This window comes from Gopherus flavomarginatus, chromosome 3, assembly GCF_025201925.1.
Source record: "Gopherus flavomarginatus isolate rGopFla2 chromosome 3, rGopFla2.mat.asm, whole genome shotgun sequence".
Lineage (NCBI taxonomy): Eukaryota > Metazoa > Chordata > Testudines > Testudinidae > Gopherus > Gopherus flavomarginatus.
This window is the reverse complement of record NC_066619.1, coordinates 5910017-5933611: the sequence shown is the minus strand read 5'-3', so window position 1 is coordinate 5933611 and position 23595 is coordinate 5910017. Positions and strand designations below refer to the sequence as shown.

The 23595-nt window shown below is 45.1% G+C and overlaps 1 protein-coding gene across 1 annotated transcript in view; it reads left to right on the top strand.

Moving 5' to 3' along the window:
* Nucleotides 1-355: 355 nt before the first annotated feature.
* The window catches only part of UBE2R2 (ubiquitin conjugating enzyme E2 R2), a 97306-nt gene continuing 74066 nt past the window's right edge, over nt 356-23595 (top strand). The window contains exon 1 of the mRNA XM_050943706.1: nt 356-573. Coding sequence (XP_050799663.1) covers nt 397-573 — 177 coding nt within the window. The 5' untranslated portion in view covers nt 356-396. The remainder of the gene's footprint in view (nt 574-23595) is intronic.

The following is a 23595-nucleotide window of genomic DNA, read 5'->3' as shown; positions in this document are numbered from 1 at the left end:
TCTGTGGTGGGGGGGATGTGGCGAGAAGAATGGCGGGCAGGGGCGGGGCTTCGGCGGGCAGGGGGCGGGGCGTAGAGGGGGGCGGGGCCCGGCGCGGAACGGCGCGCTGAGGTCAGCGCGAGCGGCGCCGTCACAAAAGGAAGTGGCGGCGGTGGCCGAAGGGGGGTCCGGAGCCGGGCGCGCGCGAGCCAGCGAGGGAGCGGGCGGGGAGCTGGGCCGGGCCGGGCCGGAGGCCCCGCGGCGCCGTCCCGAGGCAGCGGAGCGGAGCCGAGCCGCCCCCGCAGCCCGAGGGCGCGGGCGGAGCGCGGCGCCCAGGCCCCGGCGGAGGGAGGGAGGCAGGCGGGGGCCCCGGGGCGGCGGCGGCGGGGGCGCCCCGGGCCCGCTCGGCGCCGCGCCATGGCCCAGCAGCAGGTGAGCAGCTCGCAGAAGGCGCTGATGCTGGAGCTGAAGTCGCTGCAGGAGGAGCCGGTGGAGGGCTTCCGCATCACCCTGGTGGACGAGTCCGACCTCTACAACTGGGAGGTGGCGATCTTCGGGCCCCCCAACACCCTCTACGAGGGCGGCTACTTCAAGGTAAGGGCCCGGCGCCGCCGCCGTCGGCGCGCGCTCAGCCCCTGGGGGGGGCCGGCGAGGGCGCTGTGAGGTGAGGGGGCCCCCAGTGCCGTGGGGGTGGGGTGCGGGCGCTGTGAGGTGAGGGGGCCCCCAGTGCCGTGGGGGTGGGGTGCGGGCGCTGTGAGGTGAGGGGGCCCCCAGTGCCGTGGGGGTGGGGTGCGGGCGCTGTGAGGTGAGGGGGCCCCCAGTGCCGTGGGGGTGGGGTGCGGGCGCTGTGAGGTGAGGGGCTCCCTTCTGGGTGTGGTGTGGTGACGGGCCCCTTCTGTGTGTGCGTGTGGGATGCTGTGAGGTGAGAGGCTGCCCCCAGCTCCCCCTTTGTGTGTGTGCGCGGAGGGGGTTAAGGTAAGGGCCCCATGTACTCCCAAACACCTCTACTGTGATGGTGGTGGTGCTACTTTAAGTGTAATAGACCCACAAACCCTTCTGCAACTTCAAGATAAGGAGACTCCACTTTCTCCAGCCTCCTCTATTGGGGGTGGGGGTGGGGTTGCTTCAAGGTAAGGAATGCATGGGTCTTGACACTTCTTATGGAAGACCCAAGACCCTGTATAGGGGGCTGTTTTAGGGCCCCCTGACACGTCCCTCAGGATTCCCTGTGCCCCTCTGAATAGGCGTATCATCTCCTTGTATGGTGGTCCTTCAAGGTAAGGTATGGGCTCAGGTTCCTGGCCTCTCTCTGGGAGGGGAGTTGGGGGGATGGCCTGCACATGTATGGGTGAGTTGCTTCAGGCAAGGCACCTGCTGCCCCCACCATCCTGTATGTGGGGGGGTTCATCAAAGTAAGGGCTCCGCATCAAAGTAAGGGCTCCCCCCCACTCACTCTCAGAATCAACTATCCCCTCCTTCTGGGCCCCACAGTGTTCCAGATTGAAGTACTGTACTCCATGAGGGAAGCTACTTCGAGGTAAGGGCCCCCCACCCACTGGTTGCTTTTCAGCCTGTATAAAGGAGTCCTCTTCAGGATGGAGAGCCTCTGTCCCTGGGACTCCAGAACTCTGCATGTTAATTCAGAATAAGGGACCTCCATCATTGAATCCCCATAACCTTTGTAATGGGGAACGCCACCCTCTGTTGCCTAAGAATAGCCTGTGGGGAAGCCCTTTCAATCCCTGTGGAAGGGTATTTCAAAGTAGGTGATCATTCTCATTCCCAGGTTGTTGAGGTGCCCCAACACTCTTCATAGGGGATTCCTTCATAGACTCATAGACTCATAGGTCAGAAGGGACCAATCTGATCATCTAGTCTGACCTCCTGCACAAGGCAGGCCACAGAACCCCACCCATCCAATTTCATACAACCCCTATCCCAGGACCGAGTTATTGAAATCCTCAAAAATGGTTTGAAGACCTCAAGCTGCAGAGACACCACCAGCAAGCGACCCGTGCCCCACGCTGCAGGGGAAGGCGAAAAACCTCCAGGGCACCTGCCAATCCGCCCTGGAGGAAAATTCCTTCCCGACCCCAAATATGGCGATCAGCTAAACCCTGAGCATGTGGGCAAGAGTCACCAGCCAGCACCCAAGAAGGAGTTCTCCGCAGCAACTCAGTACCCATCGCATGCAACATCTCCCCGCAGACCATTGAGCAGACCTGTCTGGTGGTAATTCAAGATCAATTGCCCAAATTGACGATCCTATCATAACATCCCCTCCATATACTTATCAAGCTTTGTCTTAAAGCCAGGAAAGTCTTTTGCCCCTACTACTTTCCTCGGAAGGCTATTCCAGAACTTCACTCCCCTAATGGTCAGAAACCTTCGTCTAATTTCAAGTCTAAACTTCCTAATATCCAGTTTATACCCATTCGTCCTCGTGGGTACATTAGTACTAAACTTAAATAATTCCTCTCCCTCCCTAACGTTAACCCCCTTGATATATTTATATAGGGCGAGCATATCCCCCTAAAGGATCTAGGGGTTTCTGTTGTCCTCAGTGATTTCCCTATATCTTTCAGCTCCCCTATACTTGTATAAGGAGTCTTCTTTAATTTGAAGAACCCAGAGTGGTCTGTCATCTCCTACACTGGCAATGGTGGTTTAACATTCTGTATAAAAGGGGGCTGCTTCAGTATGAGGGTTCTGTCCTCCGTTTAGAATGGGGGCCATTCTTTCTCCTGATGGTCCTCCTGCGAGTGTTCCTTCATCCCCTTTACAAGTAATGTATCTGTGCCAACACCATATAGAAAGACAGCTACTTCATGATAACCCCTATGGCATTCTCCCATCCCTTCCCTCCAAGCTGTCCCTGGGCGACAGCATGTATGAATGTGACTGTTTCACAGTAATGGGTTGACCTTGGTGTCTCTTCCCCCCCTCCTCCCCAACTCTTAACTTCTTTCAACAGCATCCTTTATCAGAATGGATACTTCATGCTAAAGGTTCTCCCTGCTGCAGGAATGCCTTGGGTCATCCTGTGTTTGATTTACCTGTTACCTCACAGTGCATCCCTCCTCCATCTCAAACTTGGAAGAGGGGCTAAAAGGGCTATAAATCTGCTTCAGTGCAGAAGGCAGAGAAATGCTTTCAGTTCCTCTTTTGATCTTCCTGTCTTTCCAGCAAACTGTATAGCTATTGTTTCTCCTCTTGTGACTAAACAAGTCCTTTGACTTATGAGAAAGGAACTAAGGGGAGAGGGCTCCAAAAATGTGGAGACGTTGGGGATGTTATAAGATAACTGCCCTGATGAAGGTATGAGGAAGTAGTTCATCTTCTATTTGTTACAAATAGCATCTTTGAGGGTTGGCTGCTGCAGATGGTACCCTGACAGTCAAATGTGGCCTGTCAGAATTTTGCAGTGTTAGTGGCCTCTGATATGTCATCACCTGCTGTAACTTATTTCCATGAGATTCCCCCTTTCTAACAGTGACTCCAGTCTGCTCCATTTTATGCCCACTAGCTGGTGTCCTTTGGCTCCTAGCAAGTTGAAGAAAAACTTGAACATGTTTACATCCGGTTCTTTGCACCTTCACTGACTTATTGTCTCTCTGGGTTGGGTGTTGATACTTTCTTTTGGGAAACCAAAATATTAACAGCCTGTAGCTTTTTGAATAAATCTGAGTCACCTTTCATTTAGCCTAATTGTTTTGAAAGAAGAGAATACTTTTGGCACCAGTTGCTTTCCTTTTGTAATGAGTATGGTTGACTTAGTCATGACAGTGTTTGTATTTTTAGCCTTACCGCCATTATTACTTAGGAAGCAGCCCCAGTTTTGGGCTAGTAACTGGGTCAGCTTTGCATCATATAAGGTGGGGTTAACCTTTCATACCTAGTCTTTGGAATTGAGTAACACTAATAAAACAGGCAGGGTGGGTCTCAAGTATTTTGTATGTTTAGTTACTTGCTGGGTCCTGCATTTGTCTTTGGGCTTTAAAATGCTTGAACAAGCTGATAAGTGCATTTCTGAAGAATACTTTTAAGCTTAGGTTTCAGCTAGGAGGCCACGCTTGACTACAAGTCAAGTAAAGCAGTGAATGATTATGGCTCTGATGCTCTTCCCCTTGCTGTACTGTATCTCCTGTAGCTTTTCCTGGGGAGAGATTTGTGTTATGTTTGGCACAACTGACCTATTATACAGGTCTGTGGTGCTATATTAAAAAAAAAAATTCTATATATAGATTTATTCCACTCTCATTACCATAGTATCAGTGTGTTTGGCAGTAGTGCTGAAAGTAATTTGACTAACATTGTCATATGTGATTTGTTCTCTCTCCTTTTCTCCCTAGGGGAAGACTTGTATGTGCTGTGTAAATGTTCCTTGTTTTGTCAGGATTTTTTTGGGGGGGGAGGAGGGGGGCATTTCTTTTAAATACATGCATAGCTCTGCTTGTTTGAGAAGGCAGGTCAAAGAAGTGCACCTTGCACTTGGAGCAAAAGGTGGTGAGGTTGGTGATATACCTCGCTTCTTACGGGAATTCCTGAGAGAGCTTGACCATCTCCTGCACAGGTTGGCTTTACATTACTGTACACACATTCTATGGTACCTCAGGAATGAAGTTACTGACAAAGGTCGTCATCCTGGAGCTTTGGCAATTGTTCAGATATGCTGGGCCCAGGCCACTGAGTACCTTGAAGATAGGGACTGGGGCCTTGGACTTAACTGTGCTCTATGGGATGCCAGCATAGAGAGAGGAATGGAGACTTGATATGCTTGTGGTAACCCGTGATGCTGAGGAGACTAGGCACAGCATTCTGTAGTAGCTGAGTCTCTTGGCCAACTGGAGGTATTAAAAGTATTATTGATTGATGCTATGTGAGATCTTATTGTTGGCAAAGAATCCAGGAGCAGTCTAAACTACTGCTGGATTCACCAGGTGTGTGTGCACCTTTGCAGCTATGAAGTAGTCTCCCTTGGTTGCACTCCTCAGAGTGCTTTCCTCTGCCCACCAAAATAATGTCCACCTTGTTTGGATTCAGCTTCAAATAGCTGTTCATTTACCAGCTGATCCTGTCCAAGCATTGGGCTATCTTGATGAGTGGCGTGGTCAGAATGGTAAAGGGTAGCTAGAATCGTCATCCACGTATCATTGACATGAGAGCATGTTGTCTTGTCAGTTCACCTAGTGGCTGCATATAGATCTTCAAATAAGACCAAAGAGGAGATCCTTATGAGACTTCTACAAGTGATGGGTCTAGTGGTAGAGATGCAGCTTACCTCTACTCTTTTAGTGTTTCCCTTCAGGAAGGATTTAAACCATTTTAAAGTATAGGATCTCTGTCACTTCTCCCAGGCAGTGCAGAAGTATTTTAATGTTAACAGTGTTGACTGGTGCAGAGAGGTTCAGTAGGAGGAGAATGGATGTCTCCATCCTCTGATAGCAAGAGAATCTGTCACTGCCACAATCATTTTCCATCCTGTACCCTGGCCTGAATCCAGATTGTGCTGATTGGAGGATGTTCACTTCAGTTAGATAAACTTGTATTAGGCCTTTGGATAGAGTCTTGTTACACTGGGAAAATTTTGGCTGGAATAGCTATACTTCTGTAACTTACTGGTAAACTCTTCTAGTGTAGATGTAGCTTATACTGACAGAAAAGTGCTGCTGGTAACATAGTTTGTACCAGTTCCCCAAGACACAAGTTATACCAGCAAAACACCTTTATGGCACTATAAGTGCATCTACACTGGGACTTACACTGGCATAGTTGTGTTTAGGGCCCTACCAAATTCACTGTCCATTATGGTCAATTTCACAAACATGGGATTTGAAAATGTTTAAATCTGAAATTTTACCCTGTTGTAACTAGTGGGGGTCCTGACCCAAAAGCGGATTGTGTGGGGGGTGTCGCATGCCTGTTATGAGAAGGTCATGGGATTGCCACTCACTTCTGTGCTGCCTTCAGAGCTGGATTCTGAAGGTAGCAACTGCAGAGTTTCTTCCAGCTGCAGCAGATTCCCAGAGGTGATGGTGGGTCTGATCTCTTATCTCTCCCCCTTCTCTTCTTCCCCCCACCTCCCCCCAGCAGTTGTGCAGGAGATGGACAAGTCCTGTCTGTCCCCTGCCTCACCAGAGCTAGGAGACCCCTTAGCTGGGATGCTCCTAGGGACGTCAGATTTCACAAGGAAGGGTTTATTTCATGGTCTGTGACATGTTTTTCATGGCCCTGAAATTGGTAGGGCCCCAGTTAAGCTGGTATAAGTTAAGTGTTGCCCACATATGGGTGTTCTAACAGCTTGTTCAGGAATGGAAGTTTTGATACTGGGTAGTAGTTGCCTAGAACAAATGTACCCAGGTGGATTTCTTCTGTGCTGGTTATACTGTTGTCTGTTGGAGGAAAGGATAATTCCTTCTGAAATACCTCTTCCTCATTCAGGATTATAACTGGCACTGGTTGGTCTTCTCTCTTTCACAAGCTGAGAAGAGGTCTTGGGTTGAAATGCCTCTAAGGTATCTAGTAATTCTTGAAAGAGTGTACTGGGCTCCAGGAATTCATGTGGGCTCTTATTTGGCTAGTACAGGGGGAGCAGACCCATGTTTCAGAAGCATTCCTGCAAGTGCATATTCTTTTCCATCAAGTAGGATATTAGTCCTTTGCAGTGCTTGGTACTATGTTCTGATGTGGCCTGTCAGGATTGATAAAGGGTTTGCCATCCTGGACAGCTCCTTAAGGTGGGATTTGGCAGCCTCATTGGAGGCTAATAGGAAGGTTCTCCTACTTTGTAATATAGCCTCAGTATAAACTTGGAGAAAATCTGTTTCCTGTTTTTCACCATCAGTGCTTAAGTTTCTGACCTTCTTTCTGTTACAAGGTATAAAAAACCAAGGAGATCTGTTGTGGGTGAAGAGGAGCTGTGTGTGTGTGTGTGTGTGTCTGGTCAAGGTTCACCAGATTAACTCCTTGCCTTGTGGGTGGAGTGCTGTCATCCATTGGCATGCTTTGGAATCCAGTTTGCCTTTTATTGAATCAGGGTCATGGGTCTTTCTCTGTTTCTGGGAGCTGGGAAGACTCTTAACACCTGTTTTTAATGAGATGATCTGTCCAGAAGACAGTGGTGGGGTTCTGGTCATCTTGATATTGGCATCTAATCTGAAGATCTGGTCAAAGGTGTGACTAGCTATGTGGGTTGGACTGAAGAGAATCTGAGAGGGGCAAGTGAGGAGATGGGATTTGGGGTTTTGAGGAGAGTATCAGACACGTGTGTCCCTTTAATCCTCCCCAAAACTGGGAACACAAGGTAATATAGGAAGCCTAAGAAAATGTGGGTGTAACTTTCTGCTAAGTTATATAAGCTTGTTTTTTGTTGAACTGTTTCTGTATAAAACAGGCTTGTGGGCAGTAATTAAAACTGGGTCTATAAGTAATACCCTGATGAGGGATGATTAACATGACAGCATTGGGGTAGTGCAAACCTGAAAAGGGGAATGTATATAATTCTTGGGATAAAAATATTTGGGAAGTTGATAAGATGCATCCAGAAGCAGAGTCAGATGAACCTGAATTCAATCACACTAGTCAAAATTTGTAGTTAAGACACCCAGGACGAGTTGCTTATGTAAAGGGTGTGACTTTCATATGTTAATAGAAACAGTGGGTAGCACAGGCATTAAAAATAGTACATAGCAAATAATAGACTAATATATTTAATAGAAGAGCAAAATTTTAAATTTAAAGGGACACAGTTGATTTAAAAATCACACTTGTCTGCAAAGTTATCCCTCAACCCATAAATTGTTATAATCATTCTTGCTTTCTCCTGTATAGTCAAATTGTTTTTTCCTCTTTGTGGATCTCTGTTATAAGGAGAGAGATTATGGTTAAAATAGGTAAATATTGTAAAACTACAGCTTGGCTGCAGGATTGAGGGGGCAGGTTTAACCTCTAGAACTGTTTTATATTTCTTTTAATAGATGCTGCCAACTTGTGCTCTAGTCAAACTTTTCTAACGACATTCCATATTTCAGGATCTATTTTCAAGTATTCCAGAGTCAATTGCTTTTAACTTTTTTATCTGGAGTTGACATGTCACATTTAGTAGTACAAAAAGAGGTAGAACAAACATATATCTAATTGTTTGTACACCGTCTCCTTCAAGTTATCCAAATCTTCTAGTACATACTGTGTGGCTGTTAAAGTGCCTGGGGATGCGTATTTTGAAAAATAGACAAACTCATGGTGAAGGAAATTCAAACAGTGGTGACAGCTTCAAACACTTGTTTTCCACTTCACTTGATGACTGAACTTCTTCTAGCAAGGAATTCAGTGTTCCTTCATAATACTTAGATAAAGCTAGTATCTGAACTTTCCTTTGTACTATCCTCTTAACAAACAGGCATTAGTGCCCAATATATCTATCTGCTCTTCATTTTAAACCTCTTTTATACTAGCATATTATTCTCAAAGAAGTTGCCAGTCATTGATTCACTTCAATCTTTTGGCTTCCTAATGTTAGATCAGTTGCAGGCTTGGTGCATCCAGCTTCAGCCACTACCAGTTAACCTTACCACTTATTCAGATTGAGGCCTCCCGTTCACGCTTTCTTTGACTGCTTAGTGTATTTGTCTCCAGTCTCTCTCTTTTGAACAGTTTGTGACCCCTGCTGTGATTTTTCTCCACTGCTCCAGAAAAGCCTCATGTACGAAATACTACATCTAATATCTTGTATAATTTATTGGGTTTTGAAGCTCGCTGACTTCTTGCTGCTTTGTCTCTGACACTCAACCACTTTTCTTCATTGACCAATTAATAGGGCAGTTTGTCACAGCAACATTGTGGTCTTCCATGCATGTTTGGTCTTCCACACTTAAAAGTAGCAACTAGCACAGTGTGCTAGTGGAACAAGGTATTAAACCAGCCAGGATAATGATGGGAAATATCTGAACCCTCTGTCCTCCAATTTCCTGGTAGAGGAGCTATCCTGATTCACGGATCTCCACAGATAATGCTGAAAGAGCAAATTATGGCTGGTGGTCCCAAATAGTTCTAACAGCAATTCCTTCCATCTACAAATATGTTCCTTGGAACAAAGGATCTTCCAGTTAACAATTGACTTGAGTGGTGACCATGAACCAAAGTAAAAGCTGTTTTTAATGGTGATGTAAGTATGAAATCATAATCTAAACATTTTGTTAATCAGATTAATTGAATTTTTAAGGAACATTGGCCGAATGCATCATGACAAGGGAGTCCAAAGTTCTGTTTGATGTACAGCAAAAACCATTACAATTTTCAGTGACTTGTGTTGGGGGAAGACAGAAGTGAGTGCACTTAACAGGCAGTGTGCAAAATTAAAGACTACTTTTTCTTAAGGCAATTCATTATTTCACCAGATATTTTTCAAGAAGCATGGCTTGGCAAATGTAAATAAAACATGTGACTTACCTTTGACTGTCTTGAGTAATCAGTAGGCAAAGTATTATGATTATGGCGATCAACAGATGGCTCAGGGAGTGGTGTTATAAGGAGGGCTTTGGGATGTACAGTCACTGGGAAGCATTTACGGATAGACGACTGTTCGCTCAGGATGGACTTCATCTCAGCAAGGAGGGAAATAGAATTCTAGGATGGAGGCTCGCCGACCTCATCAAGAGGGCTTTAAACTAGGAAGTTGGGGGAGATGGTTGGGAGATGTTCGGGAGATCTCCATGCCAAAATATAACCTGGAGAGGGAAGTAAACAAAGTGAGCGGGGATACCCTTGCGACCCCAAGATTTGACCCAAGGAGGAATAGTGGAGAAGAAACCAAAGTAACGGGTGATGCTGGTGGTAGAAAGTTTGTGCACGACGGGGGAAAGAATGTCACTGACGCCAAAAGCCGAAAATTAAAAGGTCTGTACACTAATGCGAGGAGCCTAGGTAACAAGATGGAGGAACTGGAGTTACTAGTGCAGGAAGTGAAGCCGGATATTATAGGGATTACCGAAACCTGGTGGAATAGTACTCATGACTGGAGCACGGGTATTGAAGGCTATGTGCTGTTTAGAAAAGACAGGAAGAAAGGCAAAGGTGGTGGAGTAGCCTTGTACATCAATGATGAAATTAAATGTAGCGAAATAAGAAGCGATGGAATAGATAAGACAGAGTCTGTCTGGGCAAAAATCACACTGGGTAAAAAAGCAACTAGAGCTTCCCCTGAGATAGTGCTTGGGGTGTGCTACAGACCGCCGGGATCGGATTGGGATATGGATAGAGACCTCTTTAATGTCTTTAATGAAGTAAACACAAAGGGGAAATGTGTGATTATGGGGGACTTCAACTTCCCGGATATAGACTGGAGGACGAGTTCTTGCAAGAATAATAGGGGTCAGATTTTTCTGGATGTGATAGCGGATGGATTTCTTCATCAAGTAGTTGAAGCACCTACGAGAGGGGATGCCATTTTAGATTTGGTGTTGGTGAGCAGTGAGGACCTCGTAGAAGAAATGGTGGTAGGGGACAACCTTGGTTCGAGTGATCATGAGCTGATTCAGTTCAAACTAGATGGAAGGATAAACAAATGTAGATCTGGGATTAGGGTTTTTGACTTCTCGAGGGCTAATTTTAAAGAGTTAAGGAAATTAGTTAGGGAAGTGGATTGGATGGAGGAATTAGTGGATTTAAATGTGGAGGAGGCCTGGAATTACTTTAAGTCACAGCTGCGGAGACTGTCGGAAGCCTGCATCCCGAGAAAGGGGAAAAAAAACATGGGCAGGAGTTGTAGGCCAAACTGGATGAGCAAGCAACTCAGAGAGGGGATTAGACAAAAGCAGAAAGCTTACAGGGAGTGGAAGGAAGGCAGGATCAGTAAGGAAAGCTACCTTGCTGAGGTCAGAACATGTAGGGATAAAGTGAGGAAGGCTAAAAGCCGCATTGAACTGGAACTTGCAAAGGGAATCAAAACCAATAGTAAAAGGTTCTACAGCCACATAAATAAGAAGAAAACAAAGAAAGAAGAAGTGGGGCCGCTATACACTGAGGATGGAATGGAGGTTAAGGATAACCTAGGCATGGCCCAACATCTAAACAAGTACTTTGCCTCAGTTTTTAATAAGACTAGTGAGGAACCTTGCGATGATGGAGGGATGATAAACGGGAATGTGGATATGGAAGTGGATATTACCGCAACTGAGGTAGAGGCCGTACTTGAACAGCTCGATGGGATGAAGTCGGAGGGCCCGGACAATCTCCATCCAAGGATATTAAAGGAACTGGCGCGGGAAATTGCGAGTCCGTTAGCGAGAATTTTTAACCAATCGATAAACTCGGGGTTGTGCCGTATGACTGGAGGATTGCTAATGTAGTCCCTATTTTTAAGAAAGGGAATAAGAGTGATCCGGGTAATTATAGGCCTGTTAGCTTGACGTCTGTAGTATGTAAAGTCTTGGAAAAAATTTTAAGGGAGAACGTAGTTAAGGACATAGAGGTCAATGGTAATTGTGACAAATTGCAACACGGATTTACTAAAGGTAGATCGTGCCAAACCAATCTGATCTCCTTCTTTGAGAAGGTGACGGATTACTTAGATAAAGGAAATGCGGTAGATATAATTTACCTAGATTTCAGTAAGGCGTTCGACACGGTTCCGCACAGGGAGCTGTTAGTTAAATTGGAAAAGATGGGAGTGAATATGAAAGTTGTAAGGTGGATAAGGAACTGGTTAAAGGGGAGACTCCAGAGGGTCGTATTGAAAGGTGAACTGTCGGCCTGGAAGGAGGTCACCAGTGGAGTCCCTCAAGGATCGGTTTTGGGACCGATCTTATTTAACCTTTTTATTACTGACCTTGGCACAAAGAGCGGGAATGTGCTACTAAAGTTTGCGGATGACACGAAGCTGGGGGGTATTGCTAACACGGAGAAGGACAGGGATACTATTCAGGAAGATCTGAACCACCTTGTAAACTGGAGTAATAGAAATAGGATGAAATACAACAGTGAAAAGTGCAAGGTCATGCATTTAGGAATTAATAATAATTTTGGATATACGTTGGGGGCGCATCAGTTGGAAGCGACGGAGGAGGAGAAGGACCTTGGGGTACTGGTTGATAGCAGGATGACTATGAGTCGCCAATGTGATACAGCTGTTAAAAAAGCAAATGCGATTTTGGGATGCATCAGGCGGGGTATTTCCTGCAAGGATAAGGAGGTGTTAGTACCGTTATATAAGGCGTTGGTGAGACCCCATCTGGAATACTGTGTGCAGTTCTGGTGTCCCATGTTCAAGAAGGATGAATTCAAACTGGAACAGGTTCAGAGACAGGCTACAAGGATGATCCGAGGAATGGAAAAACTGCCTTATGAAAGGAGACTCAAAGAGCTTGGCTTGTTTAGCCTGGCCAAAAGAAGGCTGAGGGGGGATATGCTCGCTCTATATAAATATATCAAGGGGGTTAACGTTAGGGAGGGAGAGGAATTATTTAAGTTTAGTACTAATGTAGGCACGAGGACGAATGGGTATAAACTGGATATTAGGAAGTTTAGACTTGAAATTAGACGAAGGTTTCTGACCATTAGGGGAGTGAAGTTCTGGAATAGCCTTCCGAGGGAAGTAGTAGGGGCAAAAGACTTTCCTGGCTTTAAGACAGAGCTTGATAAGTATATGGAGGGGATGTTATGATAGGATCGTTAATTTGGGCAATTGATCTTGAATTACCACCAGACAGGTTTGCTCAATGGTCTGCGGGGAGATGTTGGATGCGATGGGTACTGAGTTGCTGCAGAGAATTCCTTCTTGGGTGCTAGCTGGTGACTCTTGCCCACATGCTCAGGGTTTAGCTGATCGCCATATTTGGGGTCGGGAAGGAATTTTCCTCCAGGGCGGATTGGCAGGTTCCCTGGAGGTTTTTCGCCTTCCCCTGCAGCGTGGGGCATGGGTCGCTTGCTGGTGGTTTCTCTGCAGCTTGAGGTCTTCAAACCATTTTTGAGGATTTCAATAACTCAGTCCTGGGATAGGGGTTGTTATAAAAATGGATGGGTGGGGTTCTGTGGCCTGCCTTGTGCAGGAGGTCAGACTAGATGATCAGATTGGTCCCTTCTGACCTATGAGTCTATAAAGTAACTTGTAGCCATTGTTTTCCTTGATTCTTGTAACAACCATGTACTGTTCTTCAGGATCCTATACTGTTGGGTCTTGGTTTCTTTCAGGTGATTTAGATTTGAGTTCTGTGTAATGTTTTAATACGTGGGTATGTGTGTCTTCATTCTGGGAAGAGTCAGATAGAATAAATATTCTTAACAGTTTAGAGTGAGTAGAAAAGAGCACTATATTTAGAGATCTGAAATTGTGGACTACTTTCCAGGAAGCTTAAAATTCAGCAAATAGAAGATCAAATTCTTAACGATTCAGTCTACAGCCTATTGGATTATTTAATGGGTAGAATATTAACATAAAATGTTAGTGTTGTGGATGAATTGTGCTGTTGGTCTTCATGCACAGGAGATAAGGAAGTCTTAAATTGTCCTCTACAAAGCTGTCACCTCTAACCACACTACGGTGTCTTGCAGTTTCAATTTTTGGTTCCTACACATCATGTGATACTCCTAGTGTGCAAAGAATTGTCAGAACAAAAGGATGTAAATATTGTGCATTACTGAAAGGTTGGAATTGCCTGCTGATCATTAATGCTTTAAAGCTTGTGGTGTTGCAGAGTGCTATAGCTGGAGTGAATAGTGACAGGAAGGCTGTTCCTGTGTACAGGATTTTTTCAGTTCTTGCTGTTCTAGTACTAGTGAAGCTCCACTGGTACTAGATACAGTTGGTAATCTGAGAGAGTACTGATTGATATGGTTCCAGGGTTAAGGTAACCTGTACACTGCTATTTTGTAGGGACTTCAGTTGTCTTAAATTTTTCACCATTTGGGCTGAAAGTTTTCAACTGTCTACCTGAAAATAATTGAGGAAGTTAGCGCAATCTTCAAGTACGAACAGCAGTGGAAACAATTGTGACCTCCTTTGAAAGTTCTAGCACTTTTAAACTTCAGCATGGGTGGCTAGTCATTTGATCAGATATTCTTTTCTGGGGATTAGTAGAAATGTCTCAATTTGGCTGAGTTATCAAGATTCATGTGAAAACTTGTTGACTTTTAATAAAGATCTTCCAACATTGTAATGACACTTGTGTGGTTGCAAAATGAAGTACTCAAAGCTAGGAAATGCCAACTAAACTCTGCCTCTTGTTATACATTGATACTCACTCTCTCTAATCATGTCATTTAAAGCTATCCATAGTACCCTTTCTATTCCTTATGTAGTTCACATGATATGCATAAATAAGAAATAGTTGGTGAATGAGAAACCCAAAGGGCAAAGATCTGCAAGATCCAATTTTTTTTAAAGAGGTACAAATTCATAAACTTCCTTGAATTTACTTGACTCTACACTAGTAACTACATTTGAGGACCATATACATTGTGTATTTATTTGTATTAGCATAGTGCAGGAGTTGGCAACCTTTCAGAAATGGTGTGCTGAGTCTTCATTTATTCACTCTAATTTAAGGTTTTGCGTGCCAGTAATACGTTTTAATGTTTTTAGAAGGTCTCTTTCTACAAGTCTATAATTATACAACAATAGTTTAGTTATATAAGGAAATAAGGTTTTTAAAATGTTTTAGAAGCTTCATTTAAAATTAAATTAAAATGCAGAGTCACCTGGACTGGTAGCCAGGACCTGGGTAGTGTGCCACTGAAAATCAGCTTACGTGCCACCTTTGGCACACATGCCATAGGTTGCCTACCCCTGGCATAGTGCCTAGCATGCTTCTCATTGACCAGGACCCCACTGTGCTAAGTACAGCACAAACACAAAAACAGTTCCTGTACCCAAGAGTTTACAGTCTAAGCGTATGTCTACATTGGCAAGTTTCTGTGCCACAAGTTATACCACTTTTATTAAAACGCTGGAATGAAACCGCTGTTGCATGTCCACACTGTGCTCCTTGTGACGCTGGAGCACATCCACATTAGCAGCCCTTGCAATGGCAAAGATAGCAGTGCATTGTGGTAGCTATCCCACTGGGCAACTGGCCTCAGGATGCTTTGGGAAGGGTTTTCAGTGCCTCATGGGGGCAGGCACAGTGTAACATGATGCAGGTTGCCCAGTCCCATTGTTCCATGGGCATCCTACTACATTGCCTGCTGATTTTCAACTAAAGTGTGTGTGTATGTGAGGGGGGAGAGTGACAGGGAGTTTGTGTATGGGGAGGAGGAGAGTGTCAGCATGCTGTCTTGTAAGTTTAGACAGTGGCAGGAAACAACCAGTGTTGGGGGAGGGAGAGACCCTGACATCAGTCCCCACCTCCCTCCCTGGACTCTCTGCACAACTCTCCCTCTCACCCATGCCTCTGTGTTCAACAGCATGAGTGTTCCACATTAATGGTTTGCTTTCTGTCCCAGAGAAGATCAGCACAGCACACAACAGCTGTCAGAAATGGTGCTTTGAAAGGGCAGGGGTGCATGTCTCCGGGGCAGCTGAGTTCAAAACAATGAGCAGAACAGTCACTTGAGGCATTATGGGACAGCTCTGGAGGCCAATTACAGCATAGAAAGCAATCAAGTGTCTACACTGGCAACAGAGCGCTGGAGCCTCTGCGCAAATAGCCTTACGACTCTTGTTGAGGTGGTGTCACGGAGTCCCTGGGCGATGCCCTGGAACTGCTCCCCGCAAAGCCAGTCAGGACTTTGGGGAGCCTCCTCTCCCTTGGAGCAGACTGTCTCCAGGGCAAGAAACTCACATGGCTTCACCTTTCTGGGTCTGACCTTAGCGCATTCAACATATGCCCCTCCGTGCGCTTCCCACAGCAAGTCCACCCAGGCAGGGTCCTGGGGAAGCCAGAGGGTCCTGCACACACCCCTACTTTGCAGTCAGACATGACTCTCTCAGCCAGCCAGTAAAAGAGGTTTATTAGATGACAGGAACATGGTCTGAAACAGAGCTTGTAGGTACAGAGAACGGGACCCATCAGCTAGGTCCATTCTGGGGCCCAGTGAGCCAGACAACCCCGTCTGCCCTCACTTCCCCTCCCCAGCCAGCTCTAAACTGAAACCGCCCTCCAGCCCCTCCCTCTCTGCTGAGTTCCTTTTCATACCAGGAGATAACCTGACCTCCTTGTTCTCCCACACCTTTAGCATCCCCCTGCAGGAGGGAAGGGCCCAGGCCATTATTTTCCAGGAGACAGCGTCGGCCAGAAACTGAGGCACCCACACAGTATTCAGAGGAAACGTTAAGAACAGTCCCACTTCATCACTGGTGTTTTTTTTGCAGCGCTGCAGCTGAGGAGTTTCTGCGCATGAAGTGGCTTGGCAGTGTGTACACATCTGCAGTTTGAGCACAAAAAGCTGCTTTATGGTGCAGAAACTTGCCCATGGTTTTCATCCTATTTACCATTGTGGGTCTCACATGGGGCTCTGTTATGTGGGCCTCATCCACACAATATATATTAATACCTGGATGGCCTTGAGGTTATCACATGGGCCACAGCTGCATTCTGATAAGGGCCCCAGGTTGAGAACCTCTAGTCTAGGACAAGTAAAAGATAGATACGAACTTGGGAGTATAAGAAAACAATGTTAAGTAAGCATGATAGACAGTAGTCTCAGCATGCCAGCAGCTGTAATGAGGGAGGTATTGATCATGTATGTATAATATCAAATGATCATGTAACAAACAATACAGAAATGGGCAGTTAAGATTGTGTGGCATTTCCTGATTTGTGGGCTTCATTTTACATCCTTAACATACCAGCTAAATTAAAGAATGTTAGCTACATCTGTGTAGACTGGTGGTTCTCAGCCAGGGGTTTGGTACCCCCTGGGGGCCACATGCAGGCTTCAGGGGGTCCGCCAAGCAGGACTGGAGTTAGACTTGCTGGGGCCCAGTGCGGAAAGCCAAAGCCTCACTGCATGGGTCTTAAGCCCAGGGTTGAAGCTGAAGCCTGACCAATATAGCTTTGCAGGGACCTGTGGCATGGGGCCCCAGGCAGCTGCCCAGTTTGCTATCCCCTAATGCTGGCCATGGCTTCTATATGCAGAAAAACAATTGTGGCAAACCTGGGCAGTGGAATTTCTATAGCATGTCGAGGGGGCCTCAGAAAGGAAAAAAGTTGAGACCCTCTGGTGTAGACTGAGAGAATACTCATTTTTGCTCTGTGCACTGAGTTGATAACTAGTTATATGGTGATAGAATTCTGTAACCTCCATTTAAAAGACTAGCAGTCAAGACTAGCCCCTAGCACCTTCTCCCAGTAACTTGATTTATTAGCAAAACACATCAATATACAAGACTACTACTACATCTTTCAAATCTCTAGTATTGCCAAAAGTGAACTGTGCACAACTTTTTGAAGTCCCAAACACTCAAGGCTTTAAAAAAAAAAAAACCATGGCTATTGTTAAATATAATTGGCACTGTAGCTTAACAGAACAGTTTGAGATCCTAAAAAATCTGACCTGAAGGCTTTGTGTGTGTCTGTGTGTGGTGTGAGCTCATTCACTGGCTTAAAAAAACCCCACAAGTGCCACAAACAAAGAATGAAAATAGTGGGTGTTTATGGCAGCTGCCATAAACAATGAGGAAGATATCAGGGTGCAGTTCATATTCCTCAGGGTCTCGAGATGGTAATCTCAGACTCTCTAATTGAATTACAATATACAATACTAACTATAGTTCAGTGTCTTTTTAGGATCTTCACTATGTTTTGGAACACAGTGAACAAAAAACACTGCTTAAACAGTTAACCTAATTTGCTGCTTTTTTTAATTTTTCCCCTCTCTCAGGAACAAAATTGAGTCCATTCTAGTGGACGCATGCTTCCAAGAGGCAAGTAAAATTTGTCCAAGTAAAGAGGGGTATCTGTGTTTAAGAGCATATCAAAATTTAAATATATTTTCCTTATGCCCTAGTCCCACCAAGGTCTTTGAAAAAGTTTCATATTATGGAATACCAGCCTATTTGCTAGATGGCATAAGAACACTGTACAAGATAGACATTTAGTGGGGCAGTGCAGCTAACCATTTAGGCCATGACTTACACCGACATAAGTGGCAGTGTGTTTATGTTGCTCAGGGGTATGGAAAAAAACTCGCCCCTCTGAGCGACATAAGTTACACCAACAGAAGCACCAGTGAAGACAGCGCTATGTTACCTGGAAAGTTGCTACTGCTGTTCGTGGAAGTGGTTTTATTGTGTTGATGAGAGAGCTCTTTCCTACTGTAAGCTCACTAGTGTAGATGTGGCCTTTGACTGAATGACCTGCTGTATTTCTGTGCCGATGTAGGTTTGTCCCCTACTGTAAACTTTCTGTTAGTCTGATTTGTGAAACCCCAAAGCAGGGGGTTATTTCTTTGGGAGACTCTTCTACAGTCGAAGGCACATCACTATCAGATTTCTTTAGATATGGTCACTATAGAAATATCTGAAATGTGATTCTTTTCTACATCCTTGAGGCTCTTCTAAAGAAAGGTTATACCACTGTGACCATACTGGTGCAGTTTCAGCAATACAACCCCTTTAGTGTGGACTCAGTATCTGTATAAAGGTGCTTATTTGAGTATTCACCTTCCTTCATGGGAATAAGTTATACTAGTATAAGGCACCTTTTGTACTGATGTAACTGCACCCAAAAACCTGTTCTCCCCCCCCCAACACACTCCCGTCACACTCCACCCCACCCTCCCATTTGAAAAGCATGTTGCAGCCACTTGCATGCTGGGCTAGCTACCACAATGCACTGCTCTCTGTGGTTGTTGCAAGAACTGCTAATGTGGCCACACCAGTGCGCTGTCATTGTGGACAGACTACAGCACTTTCCCGATTGTGCTCTATGAAGGCTGGTTTAACTCAAAGCGCTCTACTTCTGCAAGTGTAGCCATGCCATCAGTGTAGGCAGTGTACTCTACTGAAACATTACAGCAGCATAGCTGCACTGGTGTAGTGCTTTGAGTGTAGACTTAGGCCATGGCTACACTGGCGCTCTACAGCGCTGCAACTTTCGCACTCAGGGGTGTGAAAAAACACCCCCCTGAGCGCTGCAAGATACAGCGCTGTAAAGCCTCAGTGTAATCCGTGCCGCAGTGCTGGGAGTGCGGCTCCCAGTGCTGCAAACTACACCCGTAAGGCATGTGGTTTACGTGCAGCGCTGGGAGAGCTCTCCCAGCTCTCTCCCAGCGCTGGCGCTCCGACCACACTCACACTTCAAAGTGCTGCTGTGGCAGCGCTTTGAAATATCAAGTGTAGCCATACCCTTACCCTCACTCTTGGTGTCAGGTGGTTTGATAAGTGTCCTGTGAGGCACCCAAATGCCTTTGAACTTTTGTACACACATTCTAATGTTTTCTCTTGTATGGAAAGGCTGGTGAACATTCAAATGTTGTTGCATATGAAGACATTAATTGTTTTCAAACTGAAGCTGAAAGCTTCATCTCAAATTGATCACTTAATTGTCTTCCACCAGTTATAATGATTTTAAGGGTTCTCATCCAAAGCACACTTGTGGGTGCTGTAAAAAAATTCTCCTTCCGCTTAGATTTCACTGACTTCAGACCAGCTACAAACAAGTGTTATTACATATGGCCGTGACTGTAGCCAAAAAGACTTGAGCGTTATGACTGCAGCAAGTTGAATTTGGATCTTTGATGTCAACTTGTTAGGGCTTAGATTGTAGTTAGCAAATTTGTCGTCTTTCTTTATTGTGCTGCTTGCACTAAAATAAGGGCTCCCAAAGCTTTCCCTTTCATGCATTTTGATGGACCACATATGTGTAATGCCCCTTCTATGTATATTTAATGAATCCCAGGCCACTGGGCTGAATGTGGCAAAGCTTGAACTTTGGAGGTGCAAAATGGGAAACAGAATTATTTTGTGGAGTGGCCTAAATTCTTGTGGCTATAAATCAAAGTAGCTGCTTACTGATATACAGTGCTATTATATCAATATTGCATCAGTACCTAGGAACCCCAGTTATTGATACTGACCTCATTGTGCTAGGCACTGTATACACACCCACAAAAGATGATGTATGTAATATACAAGTTACGTAGTATAGTAATAAAAAAATAAACAAATTCACTCACATTTAAAATAACAAATGTATAACACCTGTAATAAACTCCTCCACTCCTGAAATCCTCCTCCTTGCTGAAAGACTGAGGGGTGGGAAGATTAGACTGTAGCTTCTGGCAGACGAAAAGTGAAGAACAAGTTCCGAAGCAGAATGCCCTGCTTCTGCAATCCCTAGCATGTATCGTGGAAGTGCCAGCTCGGCTGCCTCTGCAGATCTCAACCGCGGCAGTATTGCTGCAGGGAGGCAGGCAATCTCAAGGGAAATGAAGATCCAGCCATTCAAAGCTTTATAGGTAAAAACTAATGTTCGTATTTGAAACTTTTGCATAGCCAATGTAGATCCCAGAGCACTGGTGTATGTCTACAATAGCTCTTGCACTGGTGACAGAAAAAGGTGGGATACTATCAGAAATGTCAGTGTAGACAAGGACACTGAGCTGCCATATTCTGCTCTAGTTTCCATTTAAATGGTCTCTGCTAATAGCAATCAGTCATGAGCTCATAAAATTGATTACTATGGCAAGTCCCCATTGAAGAGATCTTCTCACTAAGTACAGATACGGGAAGAAGGGAACAAAAGTCTGTTGCGCTTAGCCACATCTATTATGTGGGCATCCAGGAGCAGCTCAAATTTTAACATGTCTAAGTTGAGCATCAGTGTTCCAAATGACAGGAACAATCCCTCAGTTAGAGGTACCCATACATCTTGACTAGTTCCCCAGCCCAGTAACATTGGTCTTACACAATTTGAATGACTGGTATTTTATGCTTTTTAACATAAAGTGGAGTAGTGGGGTTCTGTTCAAAGTCAAGCAAAAATCATTCTATTTTAAGGGTAGTGGTTAGTTTAAATGCTGCAGCTGTTACAATCTCCGTGGTATTTACATTGTATGTTAACATAATGTACTGAGTTCCCTGTATGTAGATGAGCACCTATTGTTCTAGTCTTCAAAGTAACCCTTTCAGGGCAGGGTGCTGTATTTGCTCCCTTACTTCTGCTCACATCCACTGTAGAACAATAGTACTTATCCTTCTGGAGCACACAAGCACACTGTGTACAATGAACAATTGCTTTTGATGCACTACATTTCATTAGTCTAAAACTAACTTCCAAGAGACCATGTTGGCTAATTAGAGGGGCAGAGAGCATGCTGGGAACTTCTATTCAGTTTGGGAAAGGCTGTTAAAGTGCCACTTCACAAAATGACTCCCCCCTATCGTACCTCTCAGTCTTTAGAGAGAAAAAGAAGGGTGAGAGATCTCTTACTGGACCAATGTCAAGTCCTGAAGAAGAGCTCTTGTGTGGCTCGAAAGCTTCTCTTACTGGACCAACTTCTGTTGGTGGAAAAAGATGCTGCCTCACCCAACTTGTCACTCAACAAGAGTAGCCATAGTTAATGTAGTGGATGGAACTTCCTATGCCAGGAATGATAGGACAAAATTGAGCAAAGCAAAGCTTTGAATATCAAAAACCATCCTACCATTGATATAATTTAAGTGGAAGTGATCTCCTAAGGGAAGTTGTATGACACGTCTATATCTACATTGCACAACATACTAGGAAAATGCACTGTATATAATCTTGCTTTGACGTGAAGAACTGCTTAGTACTCTTCCAGGTCTAGTTCCCATGTTTTATTTGTGTTATGAAATCATGATGCATCTTGATACTCCCAACCTTTGGATATTTAGGCTATCTAGAGGATTGTGGAACTCTGTAGAACTGGCAGATTGGTTCAAGGGGTAATGGTAGGCCTGTAGCTGTGATAGTTGTTGGCTGGGAGCTGGTGGAGTAGAGCTGGCTGGGGCTGGGCTGCTCCGCTTCTGCTGCTGGTGAGTGTGGGAGGGATCCCTTCTCCCAAGCCACCTCCCCCAAGCAACATGGCTGAGGCTGGGGTGAGGGAAGCAGAGCAGGCTGCTCCCGGCCCCCCTCTAATTCCCCGGGCCACTCTGGGACTGCGGGGCCCCCAAAAGTACCCTCCCACAGCTCCTGCCCCCCAGACCCTGAGCTTTATCGCATTGTATGTGAACCCACTTTATATCGGGGTAGAGGTGTAATGTTAAAGTATGACACAACTTTTTTGTAGCCACTATCCTGAATTGTGGTGATCTCAGCTTGGTGTCTGGATGAAAGGGACAACAAAATCCAGAATTCATCTGTTAGTGCATGCTCTCTAAACAATAAACATATCTAGAATGGTCTGCAGTTACCACCTATGTTGTGTGAAAGGAAAACCAACACAATGCATCGTTTGAGATCTTTTGGTGGCTGCATAAGGTACTCATGTGAGAGACAGGTAATTGGGTCAAGGGCAGGGGAAAAATGCAGAAGCCACGAGTCCATCGCCTTTGTTAAATATAATGCAGGGTGCTGTACTGAACTTGTTGTTTTTACTAATTTAGTTTCATAACAATAGGATACAGTGTGGTCTACTGCAGGGGTTCTCAAACTTCATTGCACTGCAACCCCTCCTGTGACAACAAATTTCTACACAACCCTGGCGGGGGACTGAAGCCTGAGCCCATCCAAGCCCTGCCACCCTGGGTGGAAGGGCCAATGCCTGAGCACCACTGTCCTGGGTGTGTGTGTGTGTGGGGGGGTGTCAGTCAAAGCTCAAGGGCTTCAGCCTGAGGTGGGGCCCTGTAACCTTTCTTAATCCAAAATATGTGGTATCAATTCAGATACCTTACAGAAGTCTATATTTGGGGCATCTAGTAAAATGTTCTTAAACAATCCTCAGTTATCACTCACTTTCCATTCCAATAGTAACTCAGGATGTCAAGAGTTTGTGAAACCCATCAAAGAATTCTTGAACTGCCCTATCTACTCTACCTTGTTTTCTCAGAAAGCCAATCCGTTATACCATCCCTACGGGAAGACTCAGATCTTCGAGGCTTCTAAGCAAGGCTTGTGTGTCTTCATTATAAGTGAAATCTTAAGCTGGGAAAGAGCCCCCTACTCTGCGGATATTATGCAGTTCAGACATTTTGGGCAGAAAGGCATGAAGTTCATGTTCAGGTCTCTGGGCTTTTTGAGACTGATCTGGCCAGAATGACTTTCACTGGAGGCAAAACTCCCATGTTGACTGCCTCTGCAACAGGTGTTGCTGCATTTAAGCATCAACTTTTGAGGATGTGCCAGAGGGCCCTTTGCTGGTTTTAGTAGAACTATATTTTCTACTTCCTTCCCCTTCTACACCTCCCTTTGAGGGTCAAATGTCTCAATTTGTTAGATATTTCAGGTAACTCTTGTGCTATAGCTTGGCTGACTTTCTTTCTTCCCTGTGTGTTGAAGTCTAGTTTACAGTAAGGCTTCTGGAAGTAGAGAAACTGAGTGCCTAATAGAAGAAGATTGGTATGTATGCCCTTGGCATGTAGGGCTTGAGAGATTGGTGTGTTTTCTTAATGCAGCTGATACGTAAAGATTCTGTAACCACAAGGTCAGGTATGTGCTTTGCACAGTGTGGTTCTGTATAATCTGGTAAATTACAAATTGCTCGAACAGTATTGCTGGTTAT